The sequence below is a fragment of the Opisthocomus hoazin genome, chromosome 15, assembly GCF_030867145.1.
Source record: "Opisthocomus hoazin isolate bOpiHoa1 chromosome 15, bOpiHoa1.hap1, whole genome shotgun sequence".
In the NCBI taxonomy this organism is placed as follows: Eukaryota; Metazoa; Chordata; class Aves; order Opisthocomiformes; family Opisthocomidae; genus Opisthocomus; species Opisthocomus hoazin.
This window is the reverse complement of record NC_134428.1, coordinates 21,746,884-21,762,468: the sequence shown is the minus strand read 5'-3', so window position 1 is coordinate 21,762,468 and position 15,585 is coordinate 21,746,884. Positions and strand designations below refer to the sequence as shown.

Here is a 15,585-nt window from a genome sequence, read left to right as displayed (position 1 = left end):
ACTCCATGAAAAAGACAAATATGGAAACATTTGTATTTTTATTCACCGCACAGCTTTTATGCACTCTTCTTCATCTTTTGCTTCACAGTAATCACCAAAAGCTTATTGACACAGAACAATTCCATTGACATCTCACAGACTGATTTTAAATTCATCCACGATAAATTGGTGTAATTTCTACAACTAGACAACTTCGTGTATTTCAGCCATAGATTTTGTTCTAAAGTCTTCTTATAAAGAGATCAGTTCTTAATCACTGACAATCCCTCTATTTTCTGCCGAGGAGCTGCTTGCCTAACCATATTTTGGCATACTTAGTATTTGTCATGCTACACTGGTGTGATTCCATTTATGAAATACAGATGGAAATAAAGAAATATCAGGCCTCAGCTGAGCTTACTGAATGTCTTGATCTTCTTCTGCTTTATGCAGCATCTACCATTTTCTTTCTTTCGTCTCCCGTGAACGGTGTATGCTTCCTGGCAAAGTCAATTCTTTGTGCAGCAATGTTTTGCCTCACACCTAGCAGACAAGGTGTAGAGCACTCCTGTGATTTAATCTACTCTGCTATTAGCATGGCACTCCTCTAAATGCAATACTGCCAGTGAGAGAAAGGGCAGAGGAAGGAGGCCAGTTCAGAAATGTCACGTCTTCATGATTTTTCTCACTATGGACTTTGATGTATACTTCCTATGACTTGTGCAATGCACCTTCACTTTTAAAGATCAGGTGTTCCATCGGTTTAGTGTCTTGTGTGTCTTGAGCATTGGGTCTCTGGGATGCAAGGCGCTTTTCATTTTCTTATACCCTAATTCTACAGAAATCAGTGCAGGAAGCCTTTTCTTCAGTGCATGTTGCTGTGACCACACAGATTAACTTGCTAGAACAGCCTGGTTTATTACCTAGGACAGTTGTGCTTTTATATGATAATCTTATATTCCCATCAAATAAACAGTTTCTCTGCTCTGTAGTCAAGACAAAGCATGCAGACATCAAAAATGTTCACAGATTGAGCATAATGAATATGATCACTCTCTGCTAAAACGGAAAGAGATGTTACAGCAAGGACAAGGATCAATTACACTGATAGCTGTTGTAGAAAATACTTAAGTTAAACATTACTGAAAATGCTACACGGAGAAAACTGAACAGATTGCCAGAATTAGGAGGTTATCGGATTGCTTTCTCCAAGGACTTAATGCTGGGACTGGGTAAGACTTATTGGGAATAGCTAAGGGATTAATCCTATCATCAAGCAGACCAGTTTGTAGGAAAGAACTGGGCAAACAACACTTGTACCCTGTGCAAATAGGTCCCCACATCTCATGACAAGATTCTAGCTATGGGCAGAAGTTAAAGCACCTTTTCCCACCTGTCACTGGTGACTGGCACAGCTTTCGAACTGAGTCCAGCTCATAAACTGCAGGCACTTGCACAAGCGGCTCACCACTGTAATAGGCTCTGTGCAGGTGACAGGGAGATTAAGAGACTTCGACTCTGCCTGCAGAGAGTGAAGGAACTTTCCAGCACTATTTTGGGAGCTCACCAACTCTCTTAACATCACAAAAGCATTTCCATCCATGCCAGCAAAAGTAGGAGCACGGCATGAATGGGATGTTGGCATTTAAGCTGTAGCATTTAGTTATCTTCTAGCAGGTCTGGAGGACACTGTATTAAAAATGTCAGCAGCTTGTCTATGAGAGGCTGTAACCATCACTTGGAAATACGTCAGTGGTGGTGCAATGCTTGGGAGTCTCCCACAAAAACTCTAATTTAGATAATGCCTCCCTTACTAAAGGTGCGGCCCTAGCTGGCTCTAGCACTGCAGGATGTGTAGGATGCCAAATGAGCAAGTAAGCTGCAGCTGAATTGGGTGGGAGTGAATAACTGAGTCCCAAAAAATTACAAAAGGGAAATGTTCTGCAAAGTCTGTCAGTGCGGCAACACTCTTTCCAACGCAGTAAATCCTGTGTAAGCAGAAAGACTGGATGTATTCAGGATTCCCACTTACCTGCCCAAAGCTGTTTCTCGCTAGTAAATACAGATGGGTCTGAAAGAATCTTACTCATCTGACTGATTTTCAAAATGAAATCAAGGTCTGCCATGAAGCATCTGACCTGTCATTCCCCCTCTCCATTTTGTTTGGCACAAAGCCGAAGTTGATTGATTCTATTCTCGCTCTTCCAAAGTGCAGGAGCCCTGTTGTGTATTTGATAAGCTTAATTAACCTTTCTAGCAGGAAGCTGAGATTGTAATAAGCAAATATAAATCTGCAATACATAGGCTGCACTGTACCAACTTCCCATGTGAACACTTACAGTACTTGGTGCTTCACTTCACTTTAAATATGGAAAAAAGTTATCTGGATGTTAAGAGTCTCTATATGGAGCTAGTCCACTTCAGCAGCCCAGTCGGAGTAGCTAACAGAGACCCCAGCGCACTGACTCCAGTACAGCCAGGCTAGAATTTAAGTGCCTGCACCCTCACGGCCGTTTGAACAGAGGTGTTTTCTCACCTGTCATAAACCAGGGCAGCCACTGCACTTGTAAATAATAACTAACACATTTAATGGAATTACAAATAGTCTTTAATACACTTTTCATAGAATCATAGGTTGGAAAAGACCTCTAAGATCATCGAGTCCAACCATCCACCCAACACCACCCTGCCTACTAAACCATATCCTGAAGTGCCACATCTACACGTTTTTTAAACACCTCCAGGGATGGGGACTCAACCACTTCCCTGGGCAGCCTATTCCAATGCCTGACTATTCTTTCAGTAAAGAAAGTTTTCCTAATATCTAATCTAAACCTCCCAATGCAACTTGAGGCCATTTCCTCTTGTCCTATCGCTGGTTACCTGGAAGAAAAGACCAACACCTGCCTCTCTACAACCTCCTTTTGAGTCGCACCATTCTGAAGTCCCTCACGCGCACACGGATCTTGCTCCAGACTTTCCAGGCTAGGAAACTGCTCACCTTAGGATATACCCATGAAGCACTCCATTATGTTCACTCTCGGGAGGAGGTTGCCACTGGACCATGATAGACTGGTTGGTGCGCCCACTGGCCACTATGTTTTTAGGTGGGGCACTGGGGGGCTCCTCAGGTAGCATCAACCTAAGTACAAAAGAACGTGACGGAGGTAGGTGTTGAAATAAATGATAGACAACATTTCTATTTCATGTATCCAAGTGATGGGAACCAGTTTCGTTTATCAAAGTCTGATGACTAGAAAGGAATATAACGCTGATCAAACTGCTGAAGACATGCATGAAATAGTTACAACAAATCAACATAATAGGAAATCAGTTAAGCAAGCAACAAGACAGACAGCTGAGGTAACCTTATTCTCTCTGAATCACCCAGGCTGCTACAACTCCTTAAAAAGATTACAAGCTTGAATGAGTTAGAGCTCAGGTCCAGTGTCTGTGACTCCTTCCAAATTGTTTCTTTCAGCTCTTTCAATATTTTTCATATCAAACTCCTACATTCTGAAAAAGCCATTTAGAGTTCAGCTGTTCTGCAATTCAAGCTCACAGCAAGCTCTGGTTCACAGAAGCAGGGGGATGCATTCGAAACTAGATTTGATGAAGCCATCCTTCTATGTCGCGTCTGGGTGAAATCCAGAAGTGACATTGCAATGACTGGGTGAACGCTGTACTCCTTCCTGGGTTGACTGCTGTGGCTTAGCACAACAGCAAAAAAGTATTTCCAAGATTCTGCTCAGCAGAGACTCTGGAATCTGAGGGCACCTCTCCCATCCTGTGCTGATCTCCTGAACTGCCTAATTGCCATTATCACCAATTACTGACAGCTGCACAGCACTCTCCAGAGGCCTGGGTAATGCTCTGTTCCCCAATGATTGTGCAAAAAGATAACTTTATTTTATTCATTCACAAACTATCAGAATTTTTTTTCTCTAGGGGTTACTGCACCTTTAGCACACAGACATTTATGGTTACTGTACCTGCTGGTCTCAGAGCTGTACTGGCCCTTTCCCACCTGGTTAACGGCACACACCCTAAACTGGTACGTTCGGGCTGGAGTTAGTCCGCTCACAGTGACACCGGTCATCTTTGGGTCAAGATTTGATAGGTGAACCTTCCAGGGAGAATCTGTTGGAATAATTTACATGTGAAAAAGATGGAAGTGCTTGTTAAAAGCCCTGCAGAAGTGAGAAAACGCCTCTGACTGCTCAGAGCTCTTTGTGCTTGTTTTCCTCAGAGGAACTTTGGGAAGAAGTTTCTTTTCAGCAGAAGAAACCTTCCTGTCAGCCCACACGGTTATGCAGATTGCACATTTGTCTACTGGAAAGTGATGCTGCACATGTCATGGCATAATAAATAAAAACTATATTCATTAACATTTTAATAAAAGAGGAAACAAGCATGATAAAGACAGATGGGCTGTGTATTTCACAACCCATCTGTTTGGCAGGCCACCGTACCACCACACCCGTGAGTGGCTCTGGTGGAAGGGCTGGAATGAAATTCCCAGGCAGTTTGGAATATCTTCCTACCCAGCTTGCAAGCAGGTGTAGAAGCGTGACTCGCTCTGCCAAATCAGCCCTTTGCTGTAAGACCTGAGAAAGCTTCTGCTGAGGATTCTACGTGTCTGCAATTTTTTTTTTCCTAGAGATAGTATATGGCGTTCAGTCTAATCATTTCCTAGGAAGATTCCCTGGTATAAACAGCCCTGGCAGCACTATAAACCCCTTGTTGTCAGCTCACATACTCAACATACAGAGCTCCTCTGATGCCCAAATTACATTTTCAAGTTTTCAAAGAGGTCAGAAATGAAATATGTTGAAAATGAAATATCCTGACTTCTTTTCTTCCTAGCTTGGTGTCACATATTCACTCTGAAGTCATGACTGAAATAGTCAGGGAGAGGTGACATTTGGTCTGTGTTGCAACAGTACAGCAAAGGAATCAGCCAATTTAAAGATTTGTTCAGTTTTTAAATAATACCAGCTGTTTTCATGCTCCCTGCTCAAAATTACTAACACTTCTGGAAATTACTGAGGAGCTAGCTGTCGATTTTGGCAACGTATCTGTGCATGTTGCTCATCAGAAGTGCACTGCAGCTCCTGGCAGGTCACCTAGATGTCTGCCTGAAAATGAAGATGAGATGTCCCAAATGTGGAAGGCTGCTAAACTTCACACCAAGATGCAAACTGCTAATTTAGTGCATTTCTGGCAGATTCCTTAGCAAGTTTAAGTTCTCTAGGATGTGATGCCAGTTTGGTTATGAACATTGCCTCTTCGAATTACTGAACATACATTTATTCCAGTAACAGCTTTCCGAGAACCAAGTCTTTTTTAACAGGAAAACTGATGCAGCAGAATACTGGGAATGCTGGAGAGCGACTTGTGCACAGCAGTCAGGTTCTGTCCTCTCTAGTTGTTGATTGACCAACAGTCACTTCGACTGCAAGATCTTGATGGCAAACCATCCAAGCTGAACGTTGAACTTCTGTTAGAAAGACCTTAGAAGAAGCACACCTGTGCTATCTAGAAAAGCACTGGTTAGGAGTTTTTTGCACCCTAGTTCCTTCTGGATTTTATTAAGCCAGAATGCACAAGAAGAAATCCAGGTAAGCCACAGCTAAGGTATGGCTGACTTAATACATCACCTGAAGAAGCTTCCTCAGGAAAATGGAAGAGCAGACACCAGCAAGAGAGTGAAATACCCTTGTACGAGCTACCTGGGTAGTGGTCCATTTCCTAGAGCATTTCATTTGTTTACTGCTAGTGTAAACACCACCTGAGAGTGCTTAACCCAAGCCGCTCAATGTAGTGAGCAGTTTGATTCAACAACAGGGCCTATTAATCTCTCCAGCACCTTGGGGCTTTGCTCTGTTTATATGCTGCATCTGTAGAATACTTTATTTATTCTTTTTCCTCTCTTGGTGGAAGATAAAAGATCTGGCAGGAGTAGAGATTAAACTGAAAACTAATATAAACGAAGCCTATTCATCTCCTGGGCACTCTGATTCGTAAAGGAAAGTGGGTTGGGGAGGATTTGCAGCTCAAGGAGCAGTGGATACAGTCAGTGTGCAGAGTATCTTTAAAATTTAAATGTCAGGTCTTTTTTTTGACAATCAATAAACTAAACATTTCGAAAGGCTGTTCTCCCTCCTTAAATACACAACAAAAGCCAGAATTGTACAGAAGCTTGTTTTGCAGGAGAGAAAAGCAATTCGAACATCAGAAACATGCCATGAAATTTTCATCACCGGCTCTCTTCTCTGGCGGGGATGACTGTCTCTTGCCTGTCCCAGGAAGCCTCGAGAAGCTCCATGGTGACAAAAGACTTGCCAGGTCAAACTATTAAATAAGCCTCTGTTAGATCGAACAGACTGTGCTAATCCTTCATTTAACTTAAGCTGCCCAGAATGCACTCTGGGCTTTGCTTGCTTGCTCTTCCACTGCAATTGCTGCTGTCTGAAAAACTTCCATGTTTAGCTGTCTATCGCCTTACAGGTACTGGGTATTTTGAATTAACTCTGATTGCCTTTCTAAGTTAATTTGTTGGAAATGAAGACTCTCACAAGCTACTCTCTAGTTTACAATGATATTTTGGGGGTTTTAGAAATTGCTTTTGTTCTGTAGGAACAAAACTTTGTCAAGAAGTTTTGGATGCTCTCATGATACGTTTAATAACACTGGTTACTCATCAACAGGCATATGTTCTATATCTCCCTATCTACCTTACAATTCATCCACTAATTGCAAAGTTCTCAAAAATCCTTTCTAATTAGATATTACGGATTAGCTCTATTGCAGAAAGCTGATTTTTGCAGGTTTGGAGTACATTTACATCTCCTTCCTTCTCCAGGGGGTTTTGCATAGACAGCAGTATTGGAATTTGCCGTAGCGCTGGAGTTCACTGAATTCATGTTCCAAATCTTCAACAAAATACGATATTGCAAAAAGTTAAAATAAAAATGAAATGGTTCATCCTTTACTTGGTAGGACTTCAACAAAGTTTACCAGTGGCCCAAGAAAAAGTATCATTTCACACTCTCATAGTCGTACCAAACCATGTAGTTGGATTTTTGCAAAGATTTATCAATGTATTCAGTTTTTATTATTTGAATATCCCTACCAAATTCAGGATGACAATTCATAGGCTTTAAGTTCAGCATGTATAGATGCTTTCATAGGAGCTTCTATTACCTCCTCTTTGGCACAACGTGATGAATCTGAGTTATCTCATTACATCACACAGCACAGATATCCCAGAATACAATAAAACAAAAATGGGCTTTTATCTTAATTGCACTCAGCAGACTTCTTTAAGTATTAATTTATTTCTTCAGTTAAAAGACTGTTCAGAATATTTTTTCATTAATCCCTGAAATCTAAACCTCTTTGGAATAAAATAGGCATATCCCCGTTTAAGTCCATAAAGATACTTCATTGGAATTCTTAGGTATATCGCAGGAGGGGCTAAACAGGTCATGAAACATCGAAAAATTATATCAGTGCAAGTGACAGCAATGCATGGTACTATTTATTTGAAAATCCTATTTCAAATTAAGGTTCACATTCCTGACTCTGTGTGGGCAGGAATACTTAATGACTGTGTTTCCCTGGAACTGTGTTTTCCAAATTAGATTATAAATTTGCCCCCAGATGTTTAAGGCTGTATGTCTCAAGTCACCCACAGACACAGTCTACTGTGAATACTTGTAATTTGAGAATTATTGCATTGTGCCAAATACATCCATTTTAAAAATTAGGTGACTAGAGTCGTTCATATTTTCAGCAATTTACGTGCATGATCTGCCACTGTTTTTTCTTCTAATTAAAATAAGGTTTTTCTATCTCTACTGAATTGATATTAATGAAAAGGAGTTCTAATCCATGCCAGGTGGAGTGACACGCCTCTCTCTAATGCAGCTAGTAATTAGTCTCCTGAAATTTACACTCATTATTTTGAACCCTCTTCAGCTATTTCTCTGAAACAGATACCGTTATTATGTATTCATTTGTGGTACGTGCTTCAAAACGTACAATGGATCCTAAAGCTATTAGAAAATTATTCAAAGGAAAACAGCTGAAAAACCGAACAAAACCAGACGACGTTTTGGCACCTGTAACTGCAAAGCAAAACCCACGGATTAAAACTCCACAGAACTAAGAACAAAGTCTCCTGTGCAGCGTTGCTAACTGGAAAATGAACCATCATTCTGCTGTCCCTCCCTAAACTTTCCATGTAGGAAAGCAAACGGGGATGAGGATGCTCAGTGTATCGCACTGCTGCTGACAGGGAAAGAGCGACAGAGAGAAGAAGACGAGCTCATGGAGGGCATGCGCTGACTCCTCGACAGTTGCTCTTTCCATGGCACAGACAGGACCAACCGAAAACCTGAAAGGAAATTTTCTCTGAAAAGCAAAGAGAGATTCTGCAGAGTCGTATCAGACAAAACCATACCTACACGAGATCAAATGTTTGCCTCGCTCACAAACATCACTTGGGATGGGGAGGTGGAACAAAGGAAAGGTGGTGCTTTCCAAAGGAGCAGGAGGTCTGTAACACGTTACTGAGATCAAAATAACTCTAGAAAACAAACACTTCAAGAAAATAAAAAGCAAAAGACAACAGTGACAATAAGTAGACATTATAGTCAGCTTTCAAAACCAAAGTCACTGTTGACGTTGTTCCACTGTTCTGTTGGCATCCATAAAGCTGAGCAACAACGTAGGAAATGAGAGAACACAGCAGCAGTGGAATATTCAAGGGCTTAGATTCTGCTCTGCCCTACTTCTATGAGTAATCATTTAGACATTGTACATAAAAGCAAAGTAAATAAAGATGAAAACTGAAAGGACAGCAAGCTCTGGAATATTTCTGGCAGTTAAGATGCTCGATTCACTGCAGTCCTGGTCTGTGCTTGGTTTTGCAGCTGCAAGCTTGCTGACGTACATATACCCATGATTTGTGATCACAGAATCACAGAATCACAGAATAGTAGGGGTTGGAAGGGACCTCTGTGGGTCATCTAGTCCAACCCCCCTGCCGAAGCAGGGTCACCTACAGTAGGCTGCACAGGATCTTGTCCAGGCGGGTCTTGAATATCTCCAGAGAAGGAGACTCCACAACCTCCCTGGGTAGCCTGTTCCAGTGCTCCGTCACCCTCAGAGAGAAGAAGTTCCTCCTCATGTTCAGACGGAACTTCCTGTGCCTCAGTTTGTGCCCATTGCCCCTTGTCCTGTCACTGGGCACCACTGAAAAGAGCTTGGCCCCATCCTCCTGACACCCACCCTTCAGATATTTATAAGCATTTATTAGGTCCCCTGGCAGCCTTCTCTTCTTCAGGCTGAACAAGCCCAGTTCCCTCAACCTCTCCTCGTAGGGGAGATGCTCCAGTCCCCTCACCATCCTTGTAGCCCTCCGTTGGACTCTCTCCAGTAGCTCTTCATCCTTCTTGAACTGGGGAGCCCAGAACTGGACACAGTACTCCAGATGAGGCCTCACCAGGGCAGTGTAGAGGGGAAGGAGAACCTCCCTTGTCCTGCTGGCCACACTCTTCTTGATGCACCCCAGGATCCCATTGGCTTTCTTGGCAGCCAGGGCACACTGCTGGCTCATGGTTAACCTGTCGTCCACCAGGACACCCAGGTCCCTCTCCACAGAGCTGCTCTCCAGCAGGTCCACCCCAAGCCTGTACTGGTGCATGAGGTTGTTCCTCCCCAGGTGCAGGACCCTGCACTTGCCCTTGTTGAACCTCATCAGGTTCCTCTCTGCCCAACTTTCCAGCCTATCCAGGTCACGCTGAATGGCAGCACAGCCTTCTGGTGTGTCTACCACACCTCCCAGTTTGGTGTCATCAGCAAACTTGCTGAGGGTACATTCTAACTCTTCATCCAGGTCGTTGATGAAGAAGTTAAACAAGACTGGGCCCAGTACTGACCCCTGAGGGACACCACTTGTCACCAGCCTCCAACTAGACTCAGCGCCGCTGATGACAACCCTCTGAGTTCTGCCATTCAGCCAGTTCTCTATCCACTTCACCGACCACTCATCCAGCCCACACTTCCTCAGCTTCCCCAGGAGGATATCATGGGAGACTGTGTCGAAAGCCTTGCTGAAGTCAAGGTAGATAACATCCACGGCTCTCCCTTCGTCTACCCAACCAGTCATGTCATCGTAGAAAGCTATCAGATTGGTCAGGCATGATTTCCCCTTGGTGAATCCATGCTGACTACTCCTGATAACCTTCTTTTCTTCCACTTGCTTCATGATGGCCTCCAGGATAAGCTGCTCCATCACCTTTCCCAGGATGGAGGTGAGGCTGACCGGCCTGTAGTTCCCTGGGTCCTCCTTCTTGCCCTATTTGAAGATTGGAGTGACATTGGCCTTTCTCCAGTCCTCGGGCACCTCTCCTGTCCTCCAGGACCTCTCAAAGATGATGGAGAGTGGCTCAGCAATGACATCCGCCAGCTCCCTCAGCACTCGTGGGTGCATTCCATCGGGGCCCATGGATTTGTGGACGTCCAGATCGCTTAAGCGATCCCTCACACAGTCCTCCTCGACCAAGGGAAAGTCGTTCTCTTTGTAGGCTTCATCTCTTACCTCCGGGGCCTGGGATTCCTGAGGGCCAGTCTTAGCACTGAAGACTGAAGCAAAGAAGGCATTCATTAGCTCTGCCTTCTCCGCATCCTCCGTCACCAGGACACCCTCCTCATTCAGCAGCGGCCCCACGTTGTCCCTAGCCTTCCTTTTGCTGCTGATGTAGTTGAAGAAGCCCTTCTTGTTGTTTTTGACATCCCTTGCCAGCTTCAATTCCAGGTGAGCCTTGGCCTTCCTCGTCGCATCCCTGCATGCTCTCACCACGTTTCTGTACTCTTCCCAAGTGGCCTGCCCCTCTTTCCACATGCCATGCACCTTTCTCTTCTGCCTGATCTCCGCTAGAAGCTCCTTGTTTAACCATGCAGGTCTCCTTCCTCCTTTGCTAAATTTCTTTCTCAGGGGGATGCATTGCTCCTGTGCATGGAAGAAGTGTTGTTTAAAAAGCGACCAGCACTCATGGACCCCCCTGCCTTCGAGAGCCCTGGCCCACGGGATTCCTCCCAGTAGCTCCTTGAAGATGGCAAAGTCAGCCCTCCTGAGGTCCAGGGTTTTGATCCTGCTTATCGCCCTGCTTCCTCCACGCAGGATCCTGAACTCGACCATTTCATGGTCACTGCAGCCGAGTCTACCTCCAACCTTCACGTCCTCCACCAGTCCCTCCTTGTTTGTTAACACGAGGTCCAGCAGCGCGCCTTTCCTTGTTGGTTCCTCCACCACTTGCATCAGAAAGTTATCATCGATGCTCTGTAGGAACCTCCTGGATTGCGCCTGCCTAGCTGTATGGTCTTCCCAGCTGATGTCAGGGTGGTTGAAGTCCCCCATGAGAACCAGGGCCTGTGACTGTGAGGCTGCTTGCAGCTGCCTGTAGAAGGCCTCATCAACCTCCTCCTCCTGGTCAGGTGGCCTATAGTATACACCCACCGTAATGTCACCCGTGTGAGCCTGTCCCTTAATTCTAACCCACAAGCTTTCAACTCCTTCTTCACTTGCCCCCAGGCCAAGCTCAATGCATTCCAGTTGCTCCCTCACATATAGAGCAACTCCCCCACCTCTCCTTGTTGGTCTGTCTTTCCTAAAGAGTCTGTAGCCATCTATGACAGCATGCCAGTCATGCGAGTTGTCCCACCACGTTTCTGTGATGGCGACCAAGTCGTAGCCGTCCTGCTGTATAATGGCTTCCAGCTCCTCTTGTTTATTGCCCATACTACATGCATTGGTGTAAACACACTTGAGCTGGGCTGTCAATCTCACCCCTGGCCTTGGCACTCCAAGCCTAGGCTCATCCCTAGTGAGCTGGGCAGTATCCCCTTCCCCCTTCGAACCTAGTTTAAAGCCCTCTCAATGAGCCCCGCCAGCTCGTGGCCAAGAATTCTTTTCCCCCTTTGTGATAGCTGAGCTCCACTTGTTGCCAGCAGGCCCGGTGCTGTGTACACCTCCCCATGATCAAAAAAGCCAAAATTTGACCGATGGCACCAGTCCCTGAGCCACCTGTTAACCAGGTGAGTTTTCCTGCCCCTTTCAGTGCTGTCCCCTGCCACTGATGGGATGGAGGAAAACACCACCTGCGCCCCTGATCCCTCAACCAGTCGCCCCAGTGCCCTGAAGTCCCTTTTGATGGCCTTGGGACTTCTTTCTGCTACCTCGTCCCCGCCAACCTGCATTACCAAGAGGGGGCAGTAATCAGAAGGCCGCACCAGACCAGGGAGTTTCTTCGCAACATCCCTAACCCGGGCCCCAGGGAGGCAGCAGACTTCCCTGTGGGATGGGTCCGGTCGGCAGATCGGGCCCTCTGTTCCCCTCAGAAGGGAATCGCCTATGACAATGACCCTCCTTTTTTTCTTAGTTGAGGCAGTCGTAATACGTGGGGCTGTCTGACTCGTTCTAGGCAACCCCCTGGATGGAGCCTCACCTTCACCCACATCCTCTGTGGCCAGTCCCTCACATTCCAGAGCCCCATACCTGTTGCTTAAGGGCAACTGGGCAGGTGAGGGAGGCCGGGGGGAAATTCGCTTGCCCCCCTGAGCAGGGACCCGTTTCCATTCCCCCCCATCTCTTAGGCCCCCTCTTTCTGCTCGGTGGCAAGAGGGTTGGGGGTTCTCTGCTTTCTGTGGAGCCGCCTCCTGTTGCCTGGGCCTCAGGGAGGGCAGGGTGCGGCTCCACCTGTCGATCTCCCTCTCACACTCCCGGATGCTCCTCAGCCTCTCCACTTCCTCCTTCAGCTCTGCCACCAGGCTGAGCAGGTCATTCACCTGCTCGCACCGAACACAGCCGTTGTCTCTGCTGTCCTCCGGTACGAGCGCCAGGCTCAGGCACTCCCTGCAGCCAGAGACCTGGACACCCGCGTTCTTGCGTGGGGCCTCCGTCTGGGTCCCCACACTCCTTCGAGCAACACCTTTACCACGGGTGGTAACCATGGCTAGAATATCTCCTGGAAGAGCGATGCCCACTACTTGAGTTGCCAGAAGGGGCGGCTGTACCCTGCCAGTCGCCTTCCCCGCTCGAACTGCTGCGCAAACTGCTGCGCAAACTGCTGCGCCGCTCCCGGGCTGCTGCGCCGCCTGTTTGCCGGCTCTGGTCGCCCGCGCTCCTGGTCGCTCGCGCTCCCTGGGGGCTGCTCTTATCCCTGAGGGGGTTTGGCCGCTGTCACACTCGACTCCGCCCCCGCTGAGTCAGAGCTGCTGGAGCTGCTGCTCGTTGGCACTTCCCGCTTTCCCGCTGAGGGGGGGGGGGCTGGGGTCTCCTCTCTCTCTCGGCGCTTTTTGCCGCCTCGCCGCTGCGGTTTTGCCACCGGAGAAAGGGTCCCTCGGCGCGAGCCTCTGCTCCAGAACCCTTCACCTTCAGTAGCTTCGCCGAAATGGTAAATGATAAAGAGACTCTCTCAGTGGTAAACTGCAATGCCATCAGCCAAAATTATTGGATCTATCTTGGAGTGAGCAAGGGTTTACAGAATCCTGTGGAGTTCTGAGGGACTGTCTGCACGATTTCTAGAGAACTAGCGTTGATTTTTGCTGAGCCTTCTACAAATTTCAGTGAATGAATGATAGCATTTTCAAAATGATGGCACATTTACCCCATTCCTAGACAAGAACCGCAAAGTATCCTTGCTAGAAAAGCACTTGCAGATCTTTCAAACTTCTCCTCATGCAGAGTGCGCTGCCTCTTCTCTTCACGACTCTTCCCCATCCCTGCAGGACAGCACAGGACCCAAGTTCCTACGTTCCACCAGCTCTCTGCTGTCTCTGTGTAAACACAGCTCTAGTACCTCTGCACTCTGTTCCCAGACTGGGAGTTCATTTGCTTCTTGTTGTCAAAGCCACTGGGAAACACAAAACGCAAAGGGTAACGACCTTGGGTGAAAGAAGAGGTGCGGAAAAGCAAAAAGGCAGTTCCTGGCCTGTAGTCAATAGGAGGGGAAGGAAAGAAGAGGGATAATAAAGAAGAAGGTGGTGATAAAAAGGTAGAGAGGGGGTGTGAGGGCAGAACACGGAATTTTCCAAGTAATTTGTTACAGAAAGATCAGGAGTCTTTGCTCATAAAGAACTGTTTTAAGGAAAGCAGTCCTGGACATGACTTGGGAATTCTGCTTAGGATTAGAAGACTGCACTTTGCCTAGCAGATGTCAAGATCACCAGTTCTGGGACCTCCACATCTGAAAAGTTATGCCCTCCAGCGTGCAAAGCAAAAGGCTTGTATGTGACCTGAAGCTCAAGTTTCATCTCAAGCTCTCTGTATGGCAAAACAAAACGCTACTCTCTAGATAATCAAAAATCAGCACTGTTTCACATTCAGTTATGCAGTGGCTAATTTCCACATGTCAGAAAAAGTGATGCTCTTAATTTTTTCATCAAGAATCACTTGTTAAGCTTGGATTTCCAGCTCCTACGGCGATAGAGATTAGAAAGTATTGCCAAGGTGACCAATTTCCATATAACCTCATCTTTCCATCAACTCCTAAAGAGGCATTAGCAATGTCCCTGAATAACCTTGCAAACTGAGAGCCGCGGAGGACCAGACAGACAGCATGAGTAAACTGTGAGCAGTGGCAATTCCCAATGACCAGGTTTGTAACCCATGAAGCTAGATATCTGGATACCTTACAGTTAAGCATCCTCAACCACCTACCTAAAAGAAGGGTGTAAAATGATAACCTAGGGAAAGCGAAGGAAATGTATGAACCCATATACAGATAAGGTAGTAGCTCCTATTGACATCAAGTTTCTTCCTCTGACAGATCATCAGTTCCTTGTATCATCACCCTGCCTGCATTTTTTAGGTGGAATTTGGGCTCTGAATGTATCAAGATATTATGAATCGAGAGCAAAAGACAACCATGGGAAGAAATAAAATATGACTACTGCTATTTTACAGATGTCGAATAGAAGCACCGAGGAATGAGCTGTTGTGCCTCAAGTGTGGCTGGCGATGCCAGAGGTGGAACGAAGGCTCTCCTGAACCACAACTCCACCATCTCGAGCCTCTTTTTCTTGTTTAACTCTTTCAGCTTGAAAACAATTGAGTGCAAAACCCAGGGCTTCCCCTTCATGAACACTCTCTCTCCTTTAGCAAACAACAGTAACATTTTGTTAGTAGCTCTGGTAAAAGGCAAGTCTGAAAGAAGGCTGAATAATTAAGAAGAACATGAGGTTGAAACATATTTGACTTTACTCACTGTTCTCTGAGAGCTCGACCATGTAGTACAGAACAGGGCTGTTTCCATCAAACGGACGCACCCAGGAGAGCATCACGCTGCGGCTGTATGAGGAATTTAGAGTGGCCACAAGATTCTGAGGGGAATGAGGCAGCTCGCTGTCAAGGAAAAGAGAAAGGGAGAAAAAGCAGCACAGAAAAATCAATCTACATTTCATTCAGCTACAGTCTTACAGGCAGTTAAAGGCACACGATATCAGACCCATACGATGAAAGACATAAAACTATCAGCAGCTACTGTACAATTAAATAAATGAAAGATATCTCTGAGTTCTTCACAATTTTATCCTATT

The 15,585-nt window shown here is 45.9% G+C and overlaps 1 protein-coding gene across 2 annotated transcripts in view; it reads right to left on the bottom strand.

The window, feature by feature from the left end:
• SDK1 (sidekick cell adhesion molecule 1) overlaps positions 1-15,585 on the bottom strand; it is a 429,398-nt gene that overhangs the window by 121,031 nt on the left and 292,782 nt on the right. For both annotated transcript variants that reach the window (XM_075436492.1, XM_075436493.1), the window contains exons 14-16: positions 15,255-15,391; positions 3,972-4,119; positions 2,981-3,121 (exon numbers count right to left, since the gene is read on the bottom strand). In XM_075436492.1, coding sequence (XP_075292607.1) covers positions 2,981-3,121; positions 3,972-4,119; positions 15,255-15,391 — 426 coding nt within the window. The remainder of the gene's footprint in view (positions 1-2,980; positions 3,122-3,971; positions 4,120-15,254; positions 15,392-15,585) is intronic.